The sequence below is a fragment of the Anarhichas minor genome, unplaced genomic scaffold (genome assembly GCF_050575085.1).
Source record: "Anarhichas minor isolate MPS153535 unplaced genomic scaffold, ASM5057508v1 ptg000033l, whole genome shotgun sequence".
Taxonomy (NCBI): Eukaryota; Metazoa; Chordata; class Actinopteri; order Perciformes; family Anarhichadidae; genus Anarhichas; species Anarhichas minor.
Window position 1 is genome coordinate 10,348,378 of NW_027466479.1, and position 19,304 is coordinate 10,367,681.

General features: G+C 40.8%; 3 protein-coding genes across 3 annotated transcripts; 1 reads left to right on the forward strand and 2 right to left on the reverse strand.

The window, feature by feature from the left end:
• Positions 1-27: 27 nt before the first annotated feature.
• Positions 28-5,859, reverse strand: LOC142965471 (hepatoma-derived growth factor-like). The gene is made up of 6 exons (XM_076106412.1): positions 5,420-5,859; positions 3,704-3,780; positions 3,138-3,276; positions 2,304-2,462; positions 2,017-2,205; positions 28-1,804 (listed from the first exon to the last, which is right to left on the reverse strand). The coding sequence occupies exons 1-6, from the start codon at positions 5,504-5,506 to the stop codon at positions 1,784-1,786; spliced, it is 672 nt and encodes a 223-aa protein (XP_075962527.1). The 5' UTR covers positions 5,507-5,859; the 3' UTR covers positions 28-1,783.
• Positions 5,860-7,086: 1,227 nt separating this feature from the next.
• Positions 7,087-12,967, forward strand: prcc (proline rich mitotic checkpoint control factor). The gene is made up of 7 exons (XM_076106404.1): positions 7,087-7,985; positions 8,091-8,141; positions 8,542-9,138; positions 9,322-9,414; positions 9,569-9,715; positions 10,035-10,100; positions 10,750-12,967. Exons 1-7 carry the CDS (start codon positions 7,668-7,670, stop codon positions 10,834-10,836), a joined length of 1,359 nt encoding a protein of 452 aa, XP_075962519.1. The 5' UTR covers positions 7,087-7,667; the 3' UTR covers positions 10,837-12,967.
• On the reverse strand, positions 12,920-15,718 carry mrpl9 (mitochondrial ribosomal protein L9). The gene is made up of 7 exons (XM_076106410.1): positions 15,477-15,718; positions 14,469-14,628; positions 14,246-14,370; positions 14,105-14,158; positions 13,881-13,982; positions 13,691-13,774; positions 12,920-13,297 (listed from the first exon to the last, which is right to left on the reverse strand). Exons 1-7 carry the CDS (start codon positions 15,561-15,563, stop codon positions 13,001-13,003), a joined length of 909 nt encoding a protein of 302 aa, XP_075962525.1. The 5' UTR covers positions 15,564-15,718; the 3' UTR covers positions 12,920-13,000.
• Positions 15,719-19,304: the final 3,586 nt, after the last annotated feature.

Here is a 19,304-nt window from a genome sequence, read left to right on the forward strand (position 1 = left end):
TTACTGCATATAAACATGACAAAACCATTTTGTTGTAATCAACATGTTTATTAAATGGACTAGCAACTACAACAGTAAACTAAGCAGCAGATTAAGATGAATGACAGCTTCTGGAAATAAATGATTAAGCTTAACCAAGAATTACACCTTGATGCCAAACCATACCCCTGGAATTAACTCCGGACATGAGTGGGCCACTTTGACCATGTTATTGTTAGAAATCAGTGGGATTTTTTTAGGTGGGTATAAACCATTTTAGGCACAGCAGCCAGGGTGATTTGCACTGGGTTGAGGTGAGGTAAAGGTTGAGATTTTCCCTTAAGTTTATAATCTGGTCACCTGTGGGCTCATGTTGCCAAATACAGGACGAAAAACTAAAGCAATGACAATGACATCCAAGTAACATGGTGAGCAGGCGGAGCATCACAAAAACCACTTGAACCTTTAAAAATTACCAAGAGTGGAAAATAATTAACACCACATTTTGAACATGTTGTAATAAAACACATCTTTAGAACATCACAACTTTGTTTCACAGCCAAAATAATAAGACCAGTGAAGTAAAACAGACTCATATTCCAGTTAAGATGGTTAAGATGGAAACCAAAAGTTCATTAAACAAAGGTTTTACAGATGGTTCTCTATGTAGAGTCTTCTCATTTTAATTTCTTCCAAAAAAAAATAAATAAAAAAAAATAATCACAATTTGTACAGATAATATACGTTGGCATCGACGATGTCAGCAATACATTTGAAAAAGAAACATATTTGGTACAACCAATTACTGAATGCGACGTGAGCTTGAAAGAACTTGTAATAACTTGAAATTGAGATCTGAGTTGATGGATTTGAAAGTTTGCCAGATAATTCCTCCAGAAAAAGGTGTCAACAAATAACTTTCACCCCCGACAAACGCCACAGCTCCACCTCGAGACCGAGCCGCGACACGACAACATTCAGGAATGTCTTTCTGCTTTCAACAATCAGTAGCTGAAGAAAGTTACAGAAGGGTTTAAAAGTGTTTTAATCCTACAATAGTTCTTCTCAGAACGGGCTTCAAATATTTAACCTGGTGAAAAGAATGATGTGAATTTGGTGACCTGCAAATTAAGCATTCACTACACCAAAGCAACAAAACCTGCGTTGCATAAAAACATCATACAGTGAACTAGACAATGGCAAGGGAAAAAAAACTAATTCTGAAAGTGCAACTCATCACGTATCCAATGACTGAATAGATGAAGCCGATAAGCTAGGTGAAACAAATGGAAGTAATACATTTACTGGATGAACTAAAGCTGAGCGCATGGGTGAAAATTTGTTCTTATTCCTGTACAATATCTACGTTTTAAAACCACCAGATGGGAGTATTTATCTTTTTTTATGGTTTAAATGTTCTCCTTTTTTATTTTCTATATATTTCAGTGTTTATTCCCTCGAAACTGAAAAATGTTTTTGACACCTAGCATTCAGTCTTTGTAATTATGTAATTGCACTTAGAAATAAAAAATATATACACACCAAAATCCCATTTATAAATGAGCCTTAAAGGGCTCAGTTCAATTGTTTGAAATCAGATTAGCAAACTTTTGGTTTCTGGGATATATGATATCCCAAAAATGGCAAATGAGGATACGTTTGTCTCTCAATACAAACACCTAGGTTTTTAAAACTCTTCTATTAATTAAACAGCTGAAATCTGGCATCCAGCCGGTAAACATGTCGGTGCTTAAATTCCAGAGAAAAGCGTCAAAGGTTCTTGGTTTTCTTCTGAGAGTTGACGTTAAGCGCTGTCTGTCACAGGCTGCAGGGAGAACAGTGGAGGGCAATTAATACATGTAGTGTCTCTGACATGGAACATAAACATACAATTTTGATCACATTTTGCATGGTCTTTAGGTATCTATACTTAGATACTGTAGAATATTTACATATCATAGCATGGCCCAAAACCTGCATAAACACCAGAATGGTCCTTCAAGCCCGCATTAGGTCCCGACGGTGCCCGTGTCTCACCTTATCTGCTGTTAGCTGGCCTCCTGCTGGAGCCTTTTCCTGGGCCTCTGCTTTGGACTCGCTCTGTGAGGAGGGAGCAGTTGCCTTGGGTTCAGCCACATCGTTGAGCTTGGCCTCAGCGTTGGACTTGTTGCGGTCTACTTTAGGATCACCTTCTGCCTCTGTATCCTTCGGCCGCTTGGGTGATGCCTGACGAAAGGTTTGTCAGAGAAACAGAAAGCTCAACTATGAACCGAATATAAAGCTCTCTACTTAAACTGTGTACAATTGACAGAGTCAAAGCTCACCGCTGTGGACTCCTCCGCTTTTCGTTTAGCTCCTCCCCTCTCGTTCTTCTCGTCGATGACGAGGGCCCCTTCATCCTCATCACTGCTGCCCTCGGCATCTGCTTTCTCCAGACTTCCTGTATCCCCTGCTACTTCTGACACGTCGTCCTTCTTCAATGACTACAGGCCGAGATTTAAAAGGAGTGAATTAAAAGGAAACAGTCAAAGTCTGGAGTTAGACCCACAAGAGCATACACCAAAGTCTTAATGTTGTCTTGAATTAGTAAACAGTGCTGTTCTTTTACGTTCTTCAATCGGGGGTAAGGCGTGTAATGTAATTTGTGCTGAAAATGATTTCACCAGGTTCTTACAGACACGAGGATTGCTGTGGAAACGTGTTGCATCGACTACAAGTTTTGAGCTTGCTGGCCAAACAAGACACTCAATGCATGATTGGTTGGGTTGCTCTGTAGACAAGCATCTCAATATTTCTTGTCTTTGTTTGCATCTCTGGGCTTGCACCTTGAGCTCATCTCTTTCCAAACAAGGCAACAGTGAATATCCGGCAGGTTTCCTTGTTTTGATCCTTAATAGTTTCCCCCTCATGGGCCAGTGAGTGTGTGAAGGGGCAGTGAGGTACATTACGCCACAGAGTGAGACAAAATATGATCTATTGCCACCTTTGGCTTTCTTCAATTACAGTTAATTGTTACTTTGTAATTCACACTGTTTCCTTTGCCTCCTTCAGCAAACAAAATGACCAAAATTTGATATTACATGGGGCACAAACACAATGTACATTACTCACAGTAGAATAAAACACACTTGGCCTCTATGCTAGAAATACACACACACCTCGTAGCCTTCGTGTGTGACGGTGGGGTTCTTCTCAATCTCCCAGAGTCCCTCAGCGAAGCCTTTCCTCTTGTTTGCTTTTCCAAATTTCTCCTTATTTTCATCGTATGGGCACAAATCCTTGGCCCCTAGGAACGCCCTGTGGAGGTGAAATGTTACTAGTTTTCTAAATGTGCACACCCATCCACTGAAGCACATCAATTCCAAATGTGTAATCAGCAGAGATGGTGTTATGTCGTGCAAGTAGCTGCGGCTTTTTTAACATTTGGATAAATGACAACACATTCTACTAAATTCCTAGTGATAAATGATGAGCCAATTATTACTTAATCAACAGAAATTAATCTGTAAATGTATTTTGACACCTGACTGATACTGTTATACATTTAAAAAAAAGTGCATTTCATGATTAATGTAATGCTACTAAACAGAAACAGATAAACTAGTTCAAGAAGAAATAAGTTCTTGAGGGATGTTTGTTTTCATTTTCTTCCATTATTAATCTCTCTGCCATCATTTAGACTCCACTAGGAATAAGACGGACAGCTTTAACACACATTACTCACGTCTCGTGTGTCCCAAAAAAGAACACCTGGTACTTGTTGGAGGGGGACTTCACGGCTCCTTCAGGTAACTCGTCAATCTGTGAATTAAGAACACAGCTTATTGAGAAAAGAGGCTGATAAAAAAAAAATAAAAATAAAAATCAATGCAACTATTCGGGAAAATGATAATCAAGAAAAACTCAAAGACAAAAGTAGATTTAAATGTCGACGTGACAAACACAGGACCACTTCATCAATGTCAAACCCATTACGGTCATTAGTATTCTGAATAATTTTACAAGTTTAAAAACTACATTTGAAATACAAGAAGTACATAACTTACACTGATAAAAAGAAAGAGCAGAAAATCCTTATATATGATAAGCTTGAACCAGAAAATATTTGGTATTTTCTTTCCATAAATAAACTAACTATTTGAATATTGACCTTTTTCTGTCACTAGAAATAAATTAACATGTCTGACAGCTGGGGTAGTACTGGTAAATGCTCAATCAAGTCTTACCAGTTACTGTAAAACTCCTCTCTAATTCAACTCTTATGAGCCAATTGATAACAGGGTCATTGCACTGTTTGGCTCATCCACTACTTATTTGTGTTTTTAAAGAGCACGGCAAAACACAAAGGCACAGAAAGACATGGTGTCCGTTTGCAAAGTGCCAGTCAGGCCTTTTGGCAATCCCAGATAGGGCCACTGAATGTGGATAGGTGGGGCAGGACCTGTGGCCTGCTGACAAGAGGCAAGGCTGATAAGAGGAAAAGGAGGGAAGAGGCACATATCAATACTGAAACTAACTCAACTATTCACTTGTATTAAGTGGCACTCTAAATATTATTTTTCTTATTTAGTTACGTTATATACATAACTGTATTTATAAACCTCTGGGAACTTAAAAGTCACACATTTTCTCCCATGCTGAATAATAACTAACATTGACTGAAATGTTGTGCTGCTGCGTGTTTAAGGACCTGGTAGACATTACATTGTGGTCTTATACCACAGTTCTTTATGAGCATGACACAAATGTTAAAAGCCTAACTTACAAGCAGACACACTGTTAACTTATTTGTCGCAATAACTGTGGGCAGGCAGGCATGTTCTCAAAGCATCAAAGCATATGGTTACACAAGTAGCCATGTGTCGTCTGTAAAGCAACAGTTATTAAGGAAAACAACTTATTTAGCTACAATGTAACTTAAGCTAAGTTACACCGTAGATTCGCATTTGTGTCCTAATACAGCACGGCTTTAAGATAACGTTTGCTACTACAGACGTTAACTTTGTGTCTGTCAGGACTGTTAAACTGTAGCCGACCTTTCTGTTAACGTTGCCCAGCTGCTCTCTCCATTACGGAGAGCCGTTAGTTAACGTTAGCCCAACAGGGCCCCTGGGAGACGACAGCGGCACATGAAAAGCAGCGTTGGTGGCAGAGAGCAGCTAGCAACAACATTCATATTTAGTGAGCCGAGCAGGGTAACGAGGTGTCTGGCTGATGACTCACTCAACAGAAATGTGCAACTGTCTACGGTTTGGCTAACGGATAGCTGTGTGTGGATGCTGGGCAACGTTAGCTTACGCGACCGAGCTAGGCTAACTCATGGTAGCTAACTACTGATAGGCCTTGCAGGTAAACAAGTGATAAGAACAGGCGGTCAGAAGGACCGACATTAATACCAAACCTTAAGCTGGAAACAAGACAGTAAACGTCGGGTGCTTACCCTCGCAGGCCACTGTGGATACCCCTTCATTTTAGCAAATACAAGATCTCCAGGTTTGTATTCTCGTTGCCTGTTGGACCTCGGCATGTTTCTTGCAGAAATGACTTGCTATGTCAGATAACCTTATACGAGTTAAAACACAGTAACGCAGGTTAGTAGTTGTATTGTGGTACAGTGTCCCGGGTTGGTCAACACCTGCTGCAAACAAGCCAAGCGTCGGTTTGTCATCCAAATAAATTAACTAGGCGCGGAAAACTGGAGCGAAGACGAGGCGGCCGACTTTTTTTTCGCGGATTCTGTGGACTGTAATCACGGCCCGGTGATAACAATACCGGTCTGGTTTGTGTTTGGATAACGTTACACTACGGAAACACGCGGTAACTATCTGGGTTGAACGTTATCCTACAATCCACTGGCTCCGTCCCTTGGACTGTTTGGGTTTGAAATTGAAACCCGCCCGCAGACGCGCCCCCCAATCTGCACAGTAGTGCCCCTAGTGGACATTTAAGGTATATTTCTCATTTTGGAAAAGCAATCAATGAAAAAATACATATTCACCTGGAAATGTGATGGACGATTGTTTGACTGAGATAGAAATTCACGTAAAAGTATATTATTATTTTAAGGTTTTCACTTCAATCAACCACAAATAAACGAACCAAATCAATTTACATGGCTGGATTAATTTGCATGGAGGCCCAATGTGTGCAATCTCTGTGGATTGTGTACAGTTATTCTATGCTGGAATACAGCTCAGGCGTAGATGTGCTGTGTGGTAATTAAACACTTAGCCTACATTTATAAATGTGCAACATAAGCACACAATTGAACGAGGTATTGCCTTATAATTTGGAAACAAAAACCCTCTTCGCTGTCAATTAAGAGAGGGCCTTCATGTCTCAGGTTGTCATGTCAGTTAAAAATGTGCTTTAGTGGTGCATAATTTTTAGCAAATTTTCAATAATAAGACTGTTGCTGAGCGTGTCTCCCAATTAACAACACATACAGATAATTACATCATCAAGTAAGGTTGTCATTACCATGCATCATCCATCATGCAAAAGCCCTCTGTCACAAAACAGCTTAAATTCAAATTTTTGGCCATTTCAAATTAGACAAAAGTATGTGGTAACCAAAACATTAGACCAAAGTATGATAGTTGGACACCTCAATTTAAAACCATAGACATTTATATACTGCTTTAACAACCTTCACTTCTCTGATTTTGTGGGACATGGCCACATATAGTCTGGCTCACAGTCTCTGGCCCAATTAATCCAAAAAGGTGTGTGATGGGTGGACACCAGGGCTCTGTGAGGCCCGTCGAGTTCTTCCACACTAAACAAAACCATTTCTGTACCGAGCTTGATTTGGTTTTTTTGAACACTGAAGACAATAAGGAGAGATGAGCCTGTTTTGGATTTTATAATGCAAGCTAACAAGACAAGCGGACCAGGGTTGTTGCCATGTTGTTGCTGTTTTTGTTACATGTTTTTGAAACTATTGAGGGCAAACGTTTTCCTAACACACCCCTCGCCCCCCTGAGAATTGTTTGACCAGAAACCAAATATAATATATTATTTAATTACTTGGATATGTCATGTTTTATTGAATCCATTAAACTGTTGCTTTAAATTGATGGTTATACACACTCGGTCCGTCGGGGGCGTTAATATCGTGGATTTGTTTACCAACTGATTAAAACAGAAGAAGAAGAAGAACGAAAGCTGCGCAGAAAGCTGCGCAGTTGCCGTTTCTTCAATCATGAACGATGGAGGCGAATGTTTTGATGGAGTCTAAGGACTAAAATAAGCTCCGCTTTTGTGGTGTAAATCACAGCTACTGCTTCAACCGATGTCATAGTATGTACAGTAAGAGATCTGAGAAGAATTTAGTTTGACCGAGCACGAAAGGGCCGGTTAGCTAACATCGTTTGCTGCTGCGGCCTAGCTAACGTTAGCTAACGTTAGCTTACTTTAGCTTGCGTTGTTAAGTTGGGACAGACCTCATTTAATGAGCTCACTGCTCGGCTCTATTTCAACCTGCTGTGTTTTCTTCATACTACCGCTCCATCGGGACTTATTCCATTATCTTTGTAGTTATATTTATCGAAGATTATCGTACCTTTTAATATAAGATAGTTCGTCGGAAAGTGTGAGCAGCTTCTTGAGAGAACAACCCCAGGGGAAGTGGTTATCCATGACCAAGAGTTCCTGCAGAATAATATTATTTAATACTGTCAGCAAAAATGTCTTTAGTCGCCTATGGCAGCAGTGATGATAGTGACTCAGAAGAAACATCAACTTCTGCCGCACCGGAGGGCAAAGTCGGCGCAGGAGGGCTCTTCTCACGCCTGCCTGCTCCTAAAAAGCCAGGATCGACAGGAGGAAGCGGTGGACCAAGAAAGGAGACGAAAGCTAGCCGTTCACCGGTGGACAGCACGTCAAACGACGACCCAACGTTAGAGCCACAGTCATCCAAAGGAGGCTTATTTTCTAGTCTGCCTAAGCCGAGGAAGCGATCGGAGCCCGTCAAGATCACTGTACCGCAGATCCAGAGACGGGATGTGAGCACTGCGTCGTATCAAACCGTTTGCTTTGACATGCTGTCGCTCCTGTGGCATATGCAGCCAGGCTGTAACTGATAATCTATGTATTTGTTTTGTCTACAGTCCGACTCTGACGATGACGATGCACCAGCGAAGAAGAAAGTACAACCTCAGGTAAGTGTCCCACCGTCTGCGGTTACATTCTCAGTCACCTGAATTGTTCCTAACGCAGTTAGTTTGATTGATAATGGTTCAAGTAACACTCAAGCCCGTTTTTAAATGACTTACAATTGAAACAGCTCAGCTTAGTTCTGAGCTCAACAGATGTCAGGAAAAAAAATGCTACCTCATCTATATCACAGATAATGCAGGAATAATTCAGATGTAATATGTGACCTTCTCCTTATCGCAATATGGGATTGTGCACGTGATATAAAGCTCATCTGTGACCTAAACCAACTGACATACATATAATATTTAATGCCTTTGCATAGTTTACAAACAATATCATACTACAAGCATGTAGCTGGCTCTCCTCTTGCCCTGTTCCATCCATATTTCTTGCCTCTTCCAGGGTTCAGGCCTTTCCTCCCTTCTACCACAACCCAGAAACCTGACAGTGAAGGGGATGGACAGGCTCCTGATTCCTCACACACTCAGCAAGCGCCAGGAACCAAAAGGACCCAAGCCTGGAAAGCCTGCTCAGGGTCTGCTTGGTTCTAGTGCATCTCCCTCGGCTATCAAAGCCGCGGCAAAGTCAGCCACCCTGCAGCTGGCTCGACAAGTAGCCACCGACATCCAGGATAGCGAGGAGGACATAACCCCGCAGAACTACTTTTCTCTTGGCGAGAGCTCCGAGCCTCTTCCTGCAGTCGTCCCGAGCTTAGACCCTGAGCCAGGAGCCCCTGCGGAACCTCTTGCACTTGCACCTGCACCTGCACTTGCACCTGCACCTGCACTTGCACCTGGAACTGCACCTGCACCTGCAGTTGCACCTGCAGTTGCAGTTGCACCTGCACCTGCACCTGCCAATGAGCCGGGTCAGTCAGATGAGCCGGGTCAGTCAGATGCCCCTCTCGACTTTGGGGGGAACCATGAGGGAGCTGGTCCATGGGGAGGTCAATATCCTCAGTATCAACAGCCCATAGCAGGCCCAGAAGCTCTCCCTGAGGTAATCATGGCTCATAAAGTACCTTATACTGCATGTACATATCAGCCAAATGGCTTTAGATTCTGGTTGAGGGATGGCAAGAGCCCCCCCAAGAAATGAGACCAGTTCTGTCATCAACTATAGACATTAAAGCGATATAAACCAGAGTTTAATTGACATCCCAAACATTTTCTCCTCTGACAGGGATACTATGATGAGACATACTACCAAGATCCTGAAACCGGATCGGCAGAGGCTGAAGAGCCTGGCAACTCTGCCATGTTTGACGATGAAGCGGTGAGACCATTGCTGCTTCTTCCATCTGTATTGTTTTGCTATATATCTCTCCATGCTTTATAAGTAGGTTCATTCTTTGGTTATTTTGCAGCTGCATCAAGCCAGGTTTAGCACGTTGTTTTACTGATATGAGCTATTTCATCCTGTGCTGTAGTTCATGCGGCTGCAAGGGAAACGGAACAGAGGCAAAGAGGAGGTGAAGTTCCTGGAGATCAAAGGAGACGACCAGCTAAGTGGCAACCAGCAGTGGATGACAAAGAGCATGACGGAGGAGAAGCAGACCCGTCAGTCCTTCAGCAAGGTGACCGAACTGGATCTCAATGACTGGCTCCAGCCGTAAAATGTTCAATGTGGTGGAAGCTAAAAAAAACATTTCACGGCCTGATCAACAGACATAATTTGGACTTCTCTAACAATATAGGTCATGAGGTTTATACCAAACTTAACCATGCGGATGGGCTTGATGCTTACAGGGCTGTTATGAAAATGATTTAATGTGGGTCAAACTGCATAAAAATGTCAGAACATGTCCTGATTGAGCAAAATATTTTGAGAAACAACACATGTACTACAACACCTTTTAACTTTATGTATCTACTTTTTTTTTCCCATTTCTGCAGAAAAATAAAGAACTGCCTACAGGACAACAGCGACGCAAGCATCAGATAACGTATCTCATTCACCAGGTGAGTGCTGCCAACAGTCAGCATAGTCTGTGAAATGTTGCATTAGAGTTCTTTTTGACACCAAAACAGCGCAGGCTTTAAAGGGGGAGAAGGGATTCAGAGTTCACTGATGTAGCTTAACACAAACAGAATATCTTGTAGCTAATGCAAGAACTTCTAGTGCCTCTCGTTAGATGGACGTGGCAAAATGTGTACATCATTTTTCCGTTGGTTGTGAAGGTGAAACAGAGCAGGCTGTGAGTACCAACATACCCAGAGTCTGTGCTCCCGCTGTGACATGTCGGCACACATTCAACTCCGAGTTGTTGGCTGCCGTCCTCTTTTGTACTAAGCGTACATCAAGCATTGTGTCGACTATTGTATGCCTGTGGTTTATACAGTAAGCTGCAAAGACGAGCCTACACAAGACATTCAAACAAGCTAAAGAATAGTTTCCAAATTACTCTCAACTTTGCTTGTAGCTTCCTGTTTAACGTTCAGAGTATTTACAATCATGTTGAGTGGTGTTTCAATTTGACACACCTCGGATGGTATTCAAAGTAGGTTTGGGATTTATTCATAATAAGCTGGTTGATATTCAGAGATCATATTTGTCTGTGTACTCACTCTGGCTTTTGGCTTGAACTGACTCAACTTTCTTCTTTCACAGGCAAAGGAACGCGAGTTGGAGCTGAAGAACAGCTGGGCAGACAACAAGCTAACCCGCCGGCAGACACAGGCCAAATACGGTTTCTAAATGTCATACTGTGGACTCTTGGCATGTGGAAACCCTGCATCAGAAAGTAGAGTAGAGCTTTCCACATTTCCCTACACACTTGTGGAAGATTTGTGTTTGGGAAGACACTATACACACACACACCCTTAATACAGACTTTCTTTCCCTCCTGTATTTGTGTTGAATTGTTATTATCCAGTAGTTATTTTTGTCAACTGTTTCATAAAGTGTTACTTTTGTACGGAAAAATCCAGCCACAGTCGTTAATCTTCCTTTCACAGTAAATATAGGCTCTCTACCTACAAATGAAGATACAACAGTGTTTGTAGGGTAGTCACAGTCCTGTTCATGCAGCGAACATTTATGTATGACTCCTGTTTTGTGATGGAATACAAACGACTCCACAAAACGGGTTTGGTTCTCTGGCAGTCACACAAATGATCGTGAAACGTTGCCTTCCATAATGAGAAATGAACCAGAGGCAGTAGAAAACTGTGGTGCATCACATATTTTGTAAAAACGAATAAAGATGTTCACAATGACTGAAATTGTCCACGTCTGCCGCTGTTATTTTATCCCTAATTTGTAATTTACCTCGTGTTTTTTTTTGCATTTAAAGCTCAACCGACTTGTGAACGAGCACACCTGCATCGACATCCGTTCTGAAGTTGGTTTACGTAAATGAATTGCCAGAGAACCAAACATGCATTTCACTTCCAGCTGGTTCTTTTAAAACAGGACCTTCATCTCAGTTTTACCCGGCTGCATCCAGCATGCATCTTAGAGATTTAGTAGTTATCTGCTAAATCCCTATGACGAGTCTTTTTTTAGTAGTGTGTGACTGGCAGTGAGGCAACACATTTAGCTTCTTTACGCTACCCTAAATAGCGATCACATTAACTTCCAAGTTTTTTTTTAGGTGGTTAAGAGGCTGTAACTGTACGTCTCTCTGCTGCTCCAGTCACAGGAAGATTCTGCTGTTTAAATGAATGTGTGTGTGTGTGTGTGTGTGGCTTGTCCTCTGCCAGTAAGCTGTTAAGGGAAACTATGAACTGTTCAATGTGGTGAAACAAAAATACTGCCAATCTCTCCAGCTTTGGAGAATATTGCAGATTTCTGCCTTTTCTCTTGTATTGACGTACAGATCGTTCTTGCACAAATCTTTCCCATCCTGCAAAGAAGCCTTTTAAAATAGCCTTTCACTGAAGCAATAACATTTATTCTGGCTTTCATTGTTTCCTCCTTTAAGAAAGCAATGAGTAGTCCACCCTGCATCAATACTTTTTGTTTTCCAAGCGGAAAAATAGATTACAAATGTAAACTCATGAGCCAGGTTGCTCTATTAGACACCGATTTTTGTAGAGAGCGTCGTATGTAAACTGTGTCTAGGTGTGGTGGCGACAGCTCCATAGTTTTCCACCATTACTGCACCAACACAGGCACAACCTGACCTGCCTCAAAACTGACATTTGGCAGAAATACCAGCAGTCCAGGAATCTCGTTTGCTTCCATACTTCGTAGTTTTGTTACATGTACCGCCTGTAGAGCCTGATTCAGGGCATATTTACACACAGACAGCCCAAAGCAAGTAGCTGACCGTCTGAACACATACCCTCACACATTATCTAAGACAGGAATATAAATTAAAGAGCTTAAACTTATGCAAGTTCCATGTTTTTTTCTTCTTCCGTGACACCTGTTGGACAGTGCAAAGAGTGCTTGGATGAAATAACATTTCTATAAAACTAAGCACACATTCATGCTCTCCTTCTGTCTCAAGACCCAAACATTAACCTCAGCAGGTTTCATGAACAGACTGACAAAGCATACTACTGATTCAGTGACATGTTTGATGCCAGTGCTGGGAAAAGTCTTTTTTTTTCTTTACCCTATACTTTTGTGCGTGTTGTGCAGTTAAAATTGAAAGAATAAATATTTTGCCTTTTCTGGCTCCATTCCTCTGAATGTAACTGGGTGGTTTGGTGTCACAATGATGCAGGTGTTATATACGGTAACATTACAAAAGATCATTTAGGGTTCATGTGTGATGTAAAGTAGTTCACTTACATTGAGCTAATGGCATTAATAATGACGCAGACAACGGTTTTGATTCATGTATAATGTGTATTATAAGTAAACAATCTCCATTGTAGTTCTATGCACGTCTTCATTTGGAGTCCTTTAATTAATCCTTTTTCGAGCCGTCACTTGGTGGTGCTGTTGTGTCTTGACTCGTCTGTGTACTCGCCGCCGTTTCCTCTTCTGCAGCTCCACTGACTTGACTCACAGAGTCTTTATCTGCTTCAGCTTCCACAGCAGCAACTGCTTTCACAGCAGCTTCCTGCTCCTCCTCCTCTGCAGGTTCTAAGCTATCTGCAGCCGCCTGCAGCATTTGTGTTTTCAACTGTTGCTGGTAACTAGCAGACGGGTCCTCATACGGCACCAGTGAAATGGGGACGCGAACTACGTCCATTCCATTAACCTGGAGGAGAAAAAATGTGACGAATAAGCAGTCTGGTCTGTAGTAGAATAACTGCCTTAGCCTGCTTCTGTTTAGTCAGGTTTTTAATTGTTTGTGGTTCAGAGAGACATGAAGACGAGCTCACTGTGGAGAAATATTAACAAAAAGTTAAGTCTCTAAAGAAAATGTTATTAAATAAATAGTATTTCTTATATGCAACTGCTGCATTTTGCAAGAATATCTAAATGTGTTTTTTCTTGCAACATACAGTACCCATATGTAAAAAAAACACTTTTAACACTAGCTGGTTGGAATCAACTACTAAAAAGGCAGCTATAGCGCTGAGCTGCACTTGCTTCAAACGTTTGATAATGAAATCATGTTTGTGATGCACTGAAAAAGAACGTTTCTTACCGTAACTTCACACCAGTAGTCGCCCAAGTCCTTGACTGACTCAAAGGGGAGACTCAATGCATGAGGTGGCATCACAACTCCCAGCTGAGGAAAAAGTTTATTTAGGTCAATAAAACAATTGCTTGGATGTTGAGCAGAAGCACTTACTTTAATGTCAAACAGCACAAAACGAGGACGAGAAGACAGATACCTTCTTCTGAAACTGTCTGCAGACGACCTCCTTATTGAGCTGGAATTCATCCAAAGGCATCTGGTTTATCTTCAACTTGGAGCGTTTCAGGAGCTCCACTGTCTGTAAGAAAGAAAAAAAATGTATCAAGAAACTGCTGTTAGTCTGTTCCGTGCCTTTAATCTCCTAAATACTGTGACCAGCATAGACGACTGGAAACAATGAAATGCTTTTAGATAACTCACCAACTGTCCGGTGCGTGTTTGGATTCTTTCCTCTGGCTTCCCCTCACGGAGAAGCTGTTGGTAAAATGAATCATTAATATCTATACATTGCTATCTGATATGTGGGGGAATAAATGACCGTATTAAAAATGAAGTACACACTCTTAACTCCTCGGCAAACATCTGTTTGTTCTCCGGCGATGGATACACTGCGAGGCTTTGGGGCAGCAGCTTATTTCTTCCGACGGACTTTTTCACAAACACAGTGTCTCCTCGCCCACCAAGCTCTGTAAGAAAAAAAACAAAAGTTAGTTTAATAATGTGAAGAGTTTCATTGGTCTTAAGAAAACAACTGTGAGAGCATATTGTACTTGTAGATACTCACTGGGTACCGTCTGAGTCAGGATGAGCTCCATCTTCTCCTTGGGAGCAAGCTTGGTGTCTTCAACCAACTTGTAGATGCGGTGTCTTCGAGGGTGAAGCCTCGGCGAACTGCCTACTTTAGATAAGGGCACCTGCCACCAGCGCTCCACCACAACCGTGTTCTGAAGAAACATGAACCATAAACTTTTAAAGTCTGCCGCCACGTCTCGTAGCATTCACAAAACCTTAATTTATGTTAATTGTGTGGATTTGTGTTCTTATGGCTCTCCAGCAGAACACTGTAGTGAGGATGTTAATGAAGGTGGACCCAGTTATACTCACCACCAACTGATAGTATACGTGACATTCTTTAAATGCAGTACTTATTGCAATGACGGGTGCAAAACAAGTTGAGTTGAATGCCCACCTTTAGATGGCAGGTGGCATTTTTTTTTGTTTCAGCAAACAACAGTTTGCAAAGTGCTTTTATAAAAATATCAAAGGATGAGCAGAGAAGTTTGTAAGCAGAAAATCAATCAACCATGTATGATAATTAAGTAATTCATATATCATTTATTCAACGATGGATTTCAAATATTCTTTGGTAACAGGTTCTGAAATGTTATAAATGGCTGCTTGTCTCCATTTTATGTCATTTTTAATTGAATATCTTTGAGTTTTGGACTGTTGGTCTGACAAAACAAGTAAATTAAAGACTAAAACTCTGGGAACGTACGATTAATCTTTTTTAATGCTAAATGACGTTTTATAGGTAAAAAGATTAAATCAAAAATGATAATTTTAACTGATCATGCAAATAACTTTTATGTGCAGACCTAATAACATTAGACTCCATTGCCCTTCCAGCAGGTCTAACACAATGTTTTCAAACAACAAACACTGACCATTACAGTGACTGGACGCTGTTTCCTAACGTAACGATGCGTGGTCATGACGGTCCTGAGTTAAACGTTTTCAAACAAACAGCAGATTATGAATCATGTTGTTTAAAGCCTGCAGAGACACTGACCTGAGTAGCAGTCAGAGAGAAGCTCCTGACAGCCGTTTGGCTGAGCAGCTCGTGAAGGACACGGCGGCCTGAGCTCCACATGTTCATCAGACGCTGAGATTCTCCGCCTTCAATAAATCACCGCAAATAAATCAGGGAAAAGCTCAATGCAGTCTGGGTTTAGGCTCCTGCACCATAGAGTTATCCCTCAGTCACCGCAGCATGCATGTTAGCTAACGAATGCTAACGATAGCGAGCGGCTTCCGGTTGTGTGACGCAAAAGGACCACATCGGCTGAAATAGTAGTCCCGACAGAAGCCTGAATTAAAAGTCATCGCCTGAGAAAATCTCAAAATCTGGATGTAAAAAGTGACTACATCAGAATATTCTGGCGTTTCAATCTTTTAAAATATCATATTTTTGTTGTTTTGTTTTTTATTTGCACTGCATATGTTGTTCATTCATAGGTTTCATTAGGAAAATGTTATAACAAAAAAAATGAGCCAAAAAGCTTCCTGTATCTTTGGTCTCTTTGATCTTTTATTCTTTGTATCCATTTATTATGTACTATTTAATGCTGCAGCAATACTTTTTAGATTCCAAAGCACAATTAGATAAAACATTAAAGATGCAAATGTATCATTGCATAGGCTACAGTATACATTCAATTCAGATAAAAGTCTTGTTTTGGCTGAAGTTCAGTGGTTTATCGTCTCACCTTTGATGTAGTGATGTAGAAGTGTACTCCACAATGTGTCAGTACACAGTGACATCACTGTTGGGTGTGGTTAAAGTTTCCCAAGTTTCAAGAGCAACACATTTAAAAATTTGAACGAAAGACAACCAAACAATCCTTGGGTTCTCTATAGTACCCAGGATTCATTAAAAACATCAGTTGTGTGGAATATAATTTTTCACACAATTAAATCATGCAAACAACATATCAAACTTTTATTGATTATACTGCACAGTATGTTCACTTGTAGTAATACAACCTTAAGTGGTGCAATCAAGGCAAGTTATTCCACTGCAGAAAAAAGAAAAACTAACACACACATATGAGGAGCATATAAAAACACTGTACCAATAACAATTTATTCTCTATCTCAATGCTGAATCAATATTAGCTGCCACTAGATTATCTAACAATTGATCTTCTATCGGCTCAAATGTTAACTGCTTCCTGTTGGTGTCAACAGGAAGTATGTGGTGAGACAGTGCTGTTCCTAAATGTAACTACACACCATGTGGATAATGACTAATGTTGAATTAAGCTGGACAGAGCATATTCAGGCTCCTTGTGTGCGATAAAAACCAACCCTTGAAATGTTGCACAAATATTACTTAAGTCTCAAGCGAAGTAAGGCAGCTTTCCTCAAGCTTTTGCAGGAAGATTGCAGAGCTAATCAATTCTTTAGACATTTGAAAACATAAACAAAAATGTGTATCACACATCACCACCAGCGGGTTCATGAGAACCAATGGCACCATAGAAAGTATAGCGGTTGGGTATCAGTCTGTTCCCTGAAATTAAATTCTTACAGCAGGTCACCAGACCGAAGCAACAACTGCAGACGAACATGAAGGCTGTAGCGACCCACACCAGGGTGGTGACAGCGAAGGCAAACTGGTAGGTTATCTTGTCGCAGTATCGAGATGCTCCGAGTGTGTAGTCGGGAGGGTAAACAGGATAAACCCAGGTAGTGCCTAAGGGAGAATGTTTCAATTCAATTTTGATTTAAAACTACACACTAAACTGACCTTAAAGGCTCTGAAAACATATTTTCTCAATCAGCTTTTTATTACAACTGACTGGATCCAACATGAACACAAACGGTTGTAGTAATGGGTTTTCACTGGTTTAAAGTATGTTCGAGAAAGGAAAAAAAAAGATGATGTCTCATACTCCCTTTCACCAATTGAGAATCAGAAATTGATGACAATTGGTGTGATGTTTGGTCAATGTCAATCAACTGTCAAATCAAATCACACCCACATAGACCTGATAGACTTTTTGAGCGTTTAACTGTTAAGGAAGTTTTGTGTGTCTAATTTTGAAGTCCGTGAAAACTTGTCTTTACATCTAAAATCAAGTTTTCCGGGGCTTTAAACCAAGTGTTGTATATGTTTTTGAATAACAGTGGAGTAGAAAGTAGAAGAATAAAGTAGCATGAAATGGAAACAGTCAAATTTGCACTTATGTACAGCACTTCAGTAAATATACTGAAGAAGATAGATAGATAGATAGATAGATAGATAGATAGATAGATAGATAGATAGATAGATAGATAGATAGATAGATAGATAGATAGATACTTTATTCATCCCCAGGGGGAAATTTGTATGAAATGAAATATGTCTAAACATAACATTTCTGCTACATTTTCTCCCACCTGCAAAGAACCAGCCGAAACTGAAGAGGTATAGGACCGCCGAGCAGGCCGAGCATATGATGCAGGCCATGCCGTCCCCCCAGCTGGTCTGGCAGTAGGTCAGAGACAGAGATAGGAGGTGGACTGTTCCCAGCACTATCAGGTAAATGGGGATGTTGGGCTGCACTGGACAACGGCCCAGATGTGTAGCCCCTATGAAGCAGGTGTGCAGAACCAGAAATATGTTAATATTAACATGGCTTTACGAAAAAGATTCATGAAAAATAATACTGCTTGCGGTCAACAATCACAAAAATAATACACAAAAATATTACAGTGATCAAACGGAAGTAGACCCACCCAAACTAATGGCCGCGATCATAACCATCCACCAAATGAAATTCAGCACAACTGTGAGAGAGGAAGAGGGTCAAGGGTTAGTATGTAAAACATAAAATAAGGGAGACATAAATGTGACGGAGAAAAAAAAGACTTCTAACCAAGTGATGAAATCCGCACGGCACTTTGAGGCCCGACTTCGACGTGTGGAGACGGGTCCATATCTGTAAAAAAAGCAAGAGTCTTGTCACAGTTATACACAAACACAAACAGGAAGAGGAGCTGCAGCAGCAGTGTTATACTGTACCTGTCCAGCTCTGAATGCAGACACTTTAAAACCTTTTTTCTTCTTCTTCTTCTCTTCTCTAAATTAGCGACGGCGTTAGACACTTCTTAACAAAGTGTTGACTTTGTTCACGTCTTTTTTTTGGCAGGAAGTTAAGACATGTTGTTCAAGCCAAAATATCTCAGCAACTGTTTTGCAACACTCTCTGTGTTTAACTAGGAAGAAGCAATGATAAAATCTGTTATCTGATATTAAAAAAAAAACATCTGCATGCAAAGTGTGTTTGAAGCCACAAACCACTCACATTTTCTATTTTGAAATTCATCGATCAGTAAAACTTAATGGGATTGCACGGTTAAGGGCTCAATTAACACAATCCAACGCAGAAAAGACGAAGTGGTGAACTTGCAGTTGCACAGAGAAAAAGATGTATTATCAGTTCTCAGCAGCGTGGTCGTAAATAAACAGGGTGCACTTGCATCACACATTCTGTGCAGTAAAAACTGAGTGCGCATGCTTTGGGTTGGTTAAAATACATATTCAATTTGCCTCTTATTTTAAAAGTATACACTCAAATGATTCCTAAAAAATGTTTTTGACTTTGACAGAGTGACAGCTTTTTACAGTGGTTGTCAGAATGGTTAGCTAGGAACTCACAAGGGAAAGACAAATGCAGAGATGAAGAATTATTGATCAAATCTTTGGAAAAAAATTAAGAGTTTTTAACAGGTGTGGTAGCTGATGGCCCAAGCTTGTCTCCAGTCTCAAGTAAAATCTCTTAAGGCAATTTATCAAAGCTCCCTCTGGAGCCATACGAATCTTTATACGACTGTTTTCTCATATGCAGTAGCA

Bases quoted from the DNA above. Each gene is read 5' to 3' on its own strand.
- LOC142965471 (XM_076106412.1), bottom strand. From the start codon at position 5,506: ATGCCGAGGTCCAACAGGCAACGAGAATACAAACCTGGAGATCTTGTA. The intron at 3,781-5,419 runs GTAAGCACCCGA...CTTAATTCACAG, and splicing joins ATCCACAGTGGCCTGCGAGG to ATTGACGAGTTACCTGAAGG. The intron at 2,463-3,137 runs GTGTGTGTGTAT...CTCGGCCTGTAG, and splicing joins TCACACACGAAGGCTACGAG to TCATTGAAGAAGGACGACGT.
- prcc (XM_076106404.1), top strand. From the start codon at position 7,668: ATGTCTTTAGTCGCCTATGGCAGCAGTGATGATAGTGACTCAGAAGAA. The intron at 9,139-9,321 runs GTAATCATGGCT...CTCCTCTGACAG, and splicing joins GCCCAGAAGCTCTCCCTGAG to GGATACTATGATGAGACATA. The intron at 10,101-10,749 runs GTGAGTGCTGCC...CTTCTTTCACAG, and splicing joins TAACGTATCTCATTCACCAG to GCAAAGGAACGCGAGTTGGA.
- mrpl9 (XM_076106410.1), bottom strand. From the start codon at position 15,563: ATGAACATGTGGAGCTCAGGCCGCCGTGTCCTTCACGAGCTGCTCAGC. The intron at 14,371-14,468 runs GTGAGTATCTAC...TTTTTCTTACAG, and splicing joins CCTGACTCAGACGGTACCCA to AGCTTGGTGGGCGAGGAGAC. The intron at 13,983-14,104 runs GTGAGTTATCTA...TCTTTCTTACAG, and splicing joins AAACACGCACCGGACAGTTG to ACAGTGGAGCTCCTGAAACG.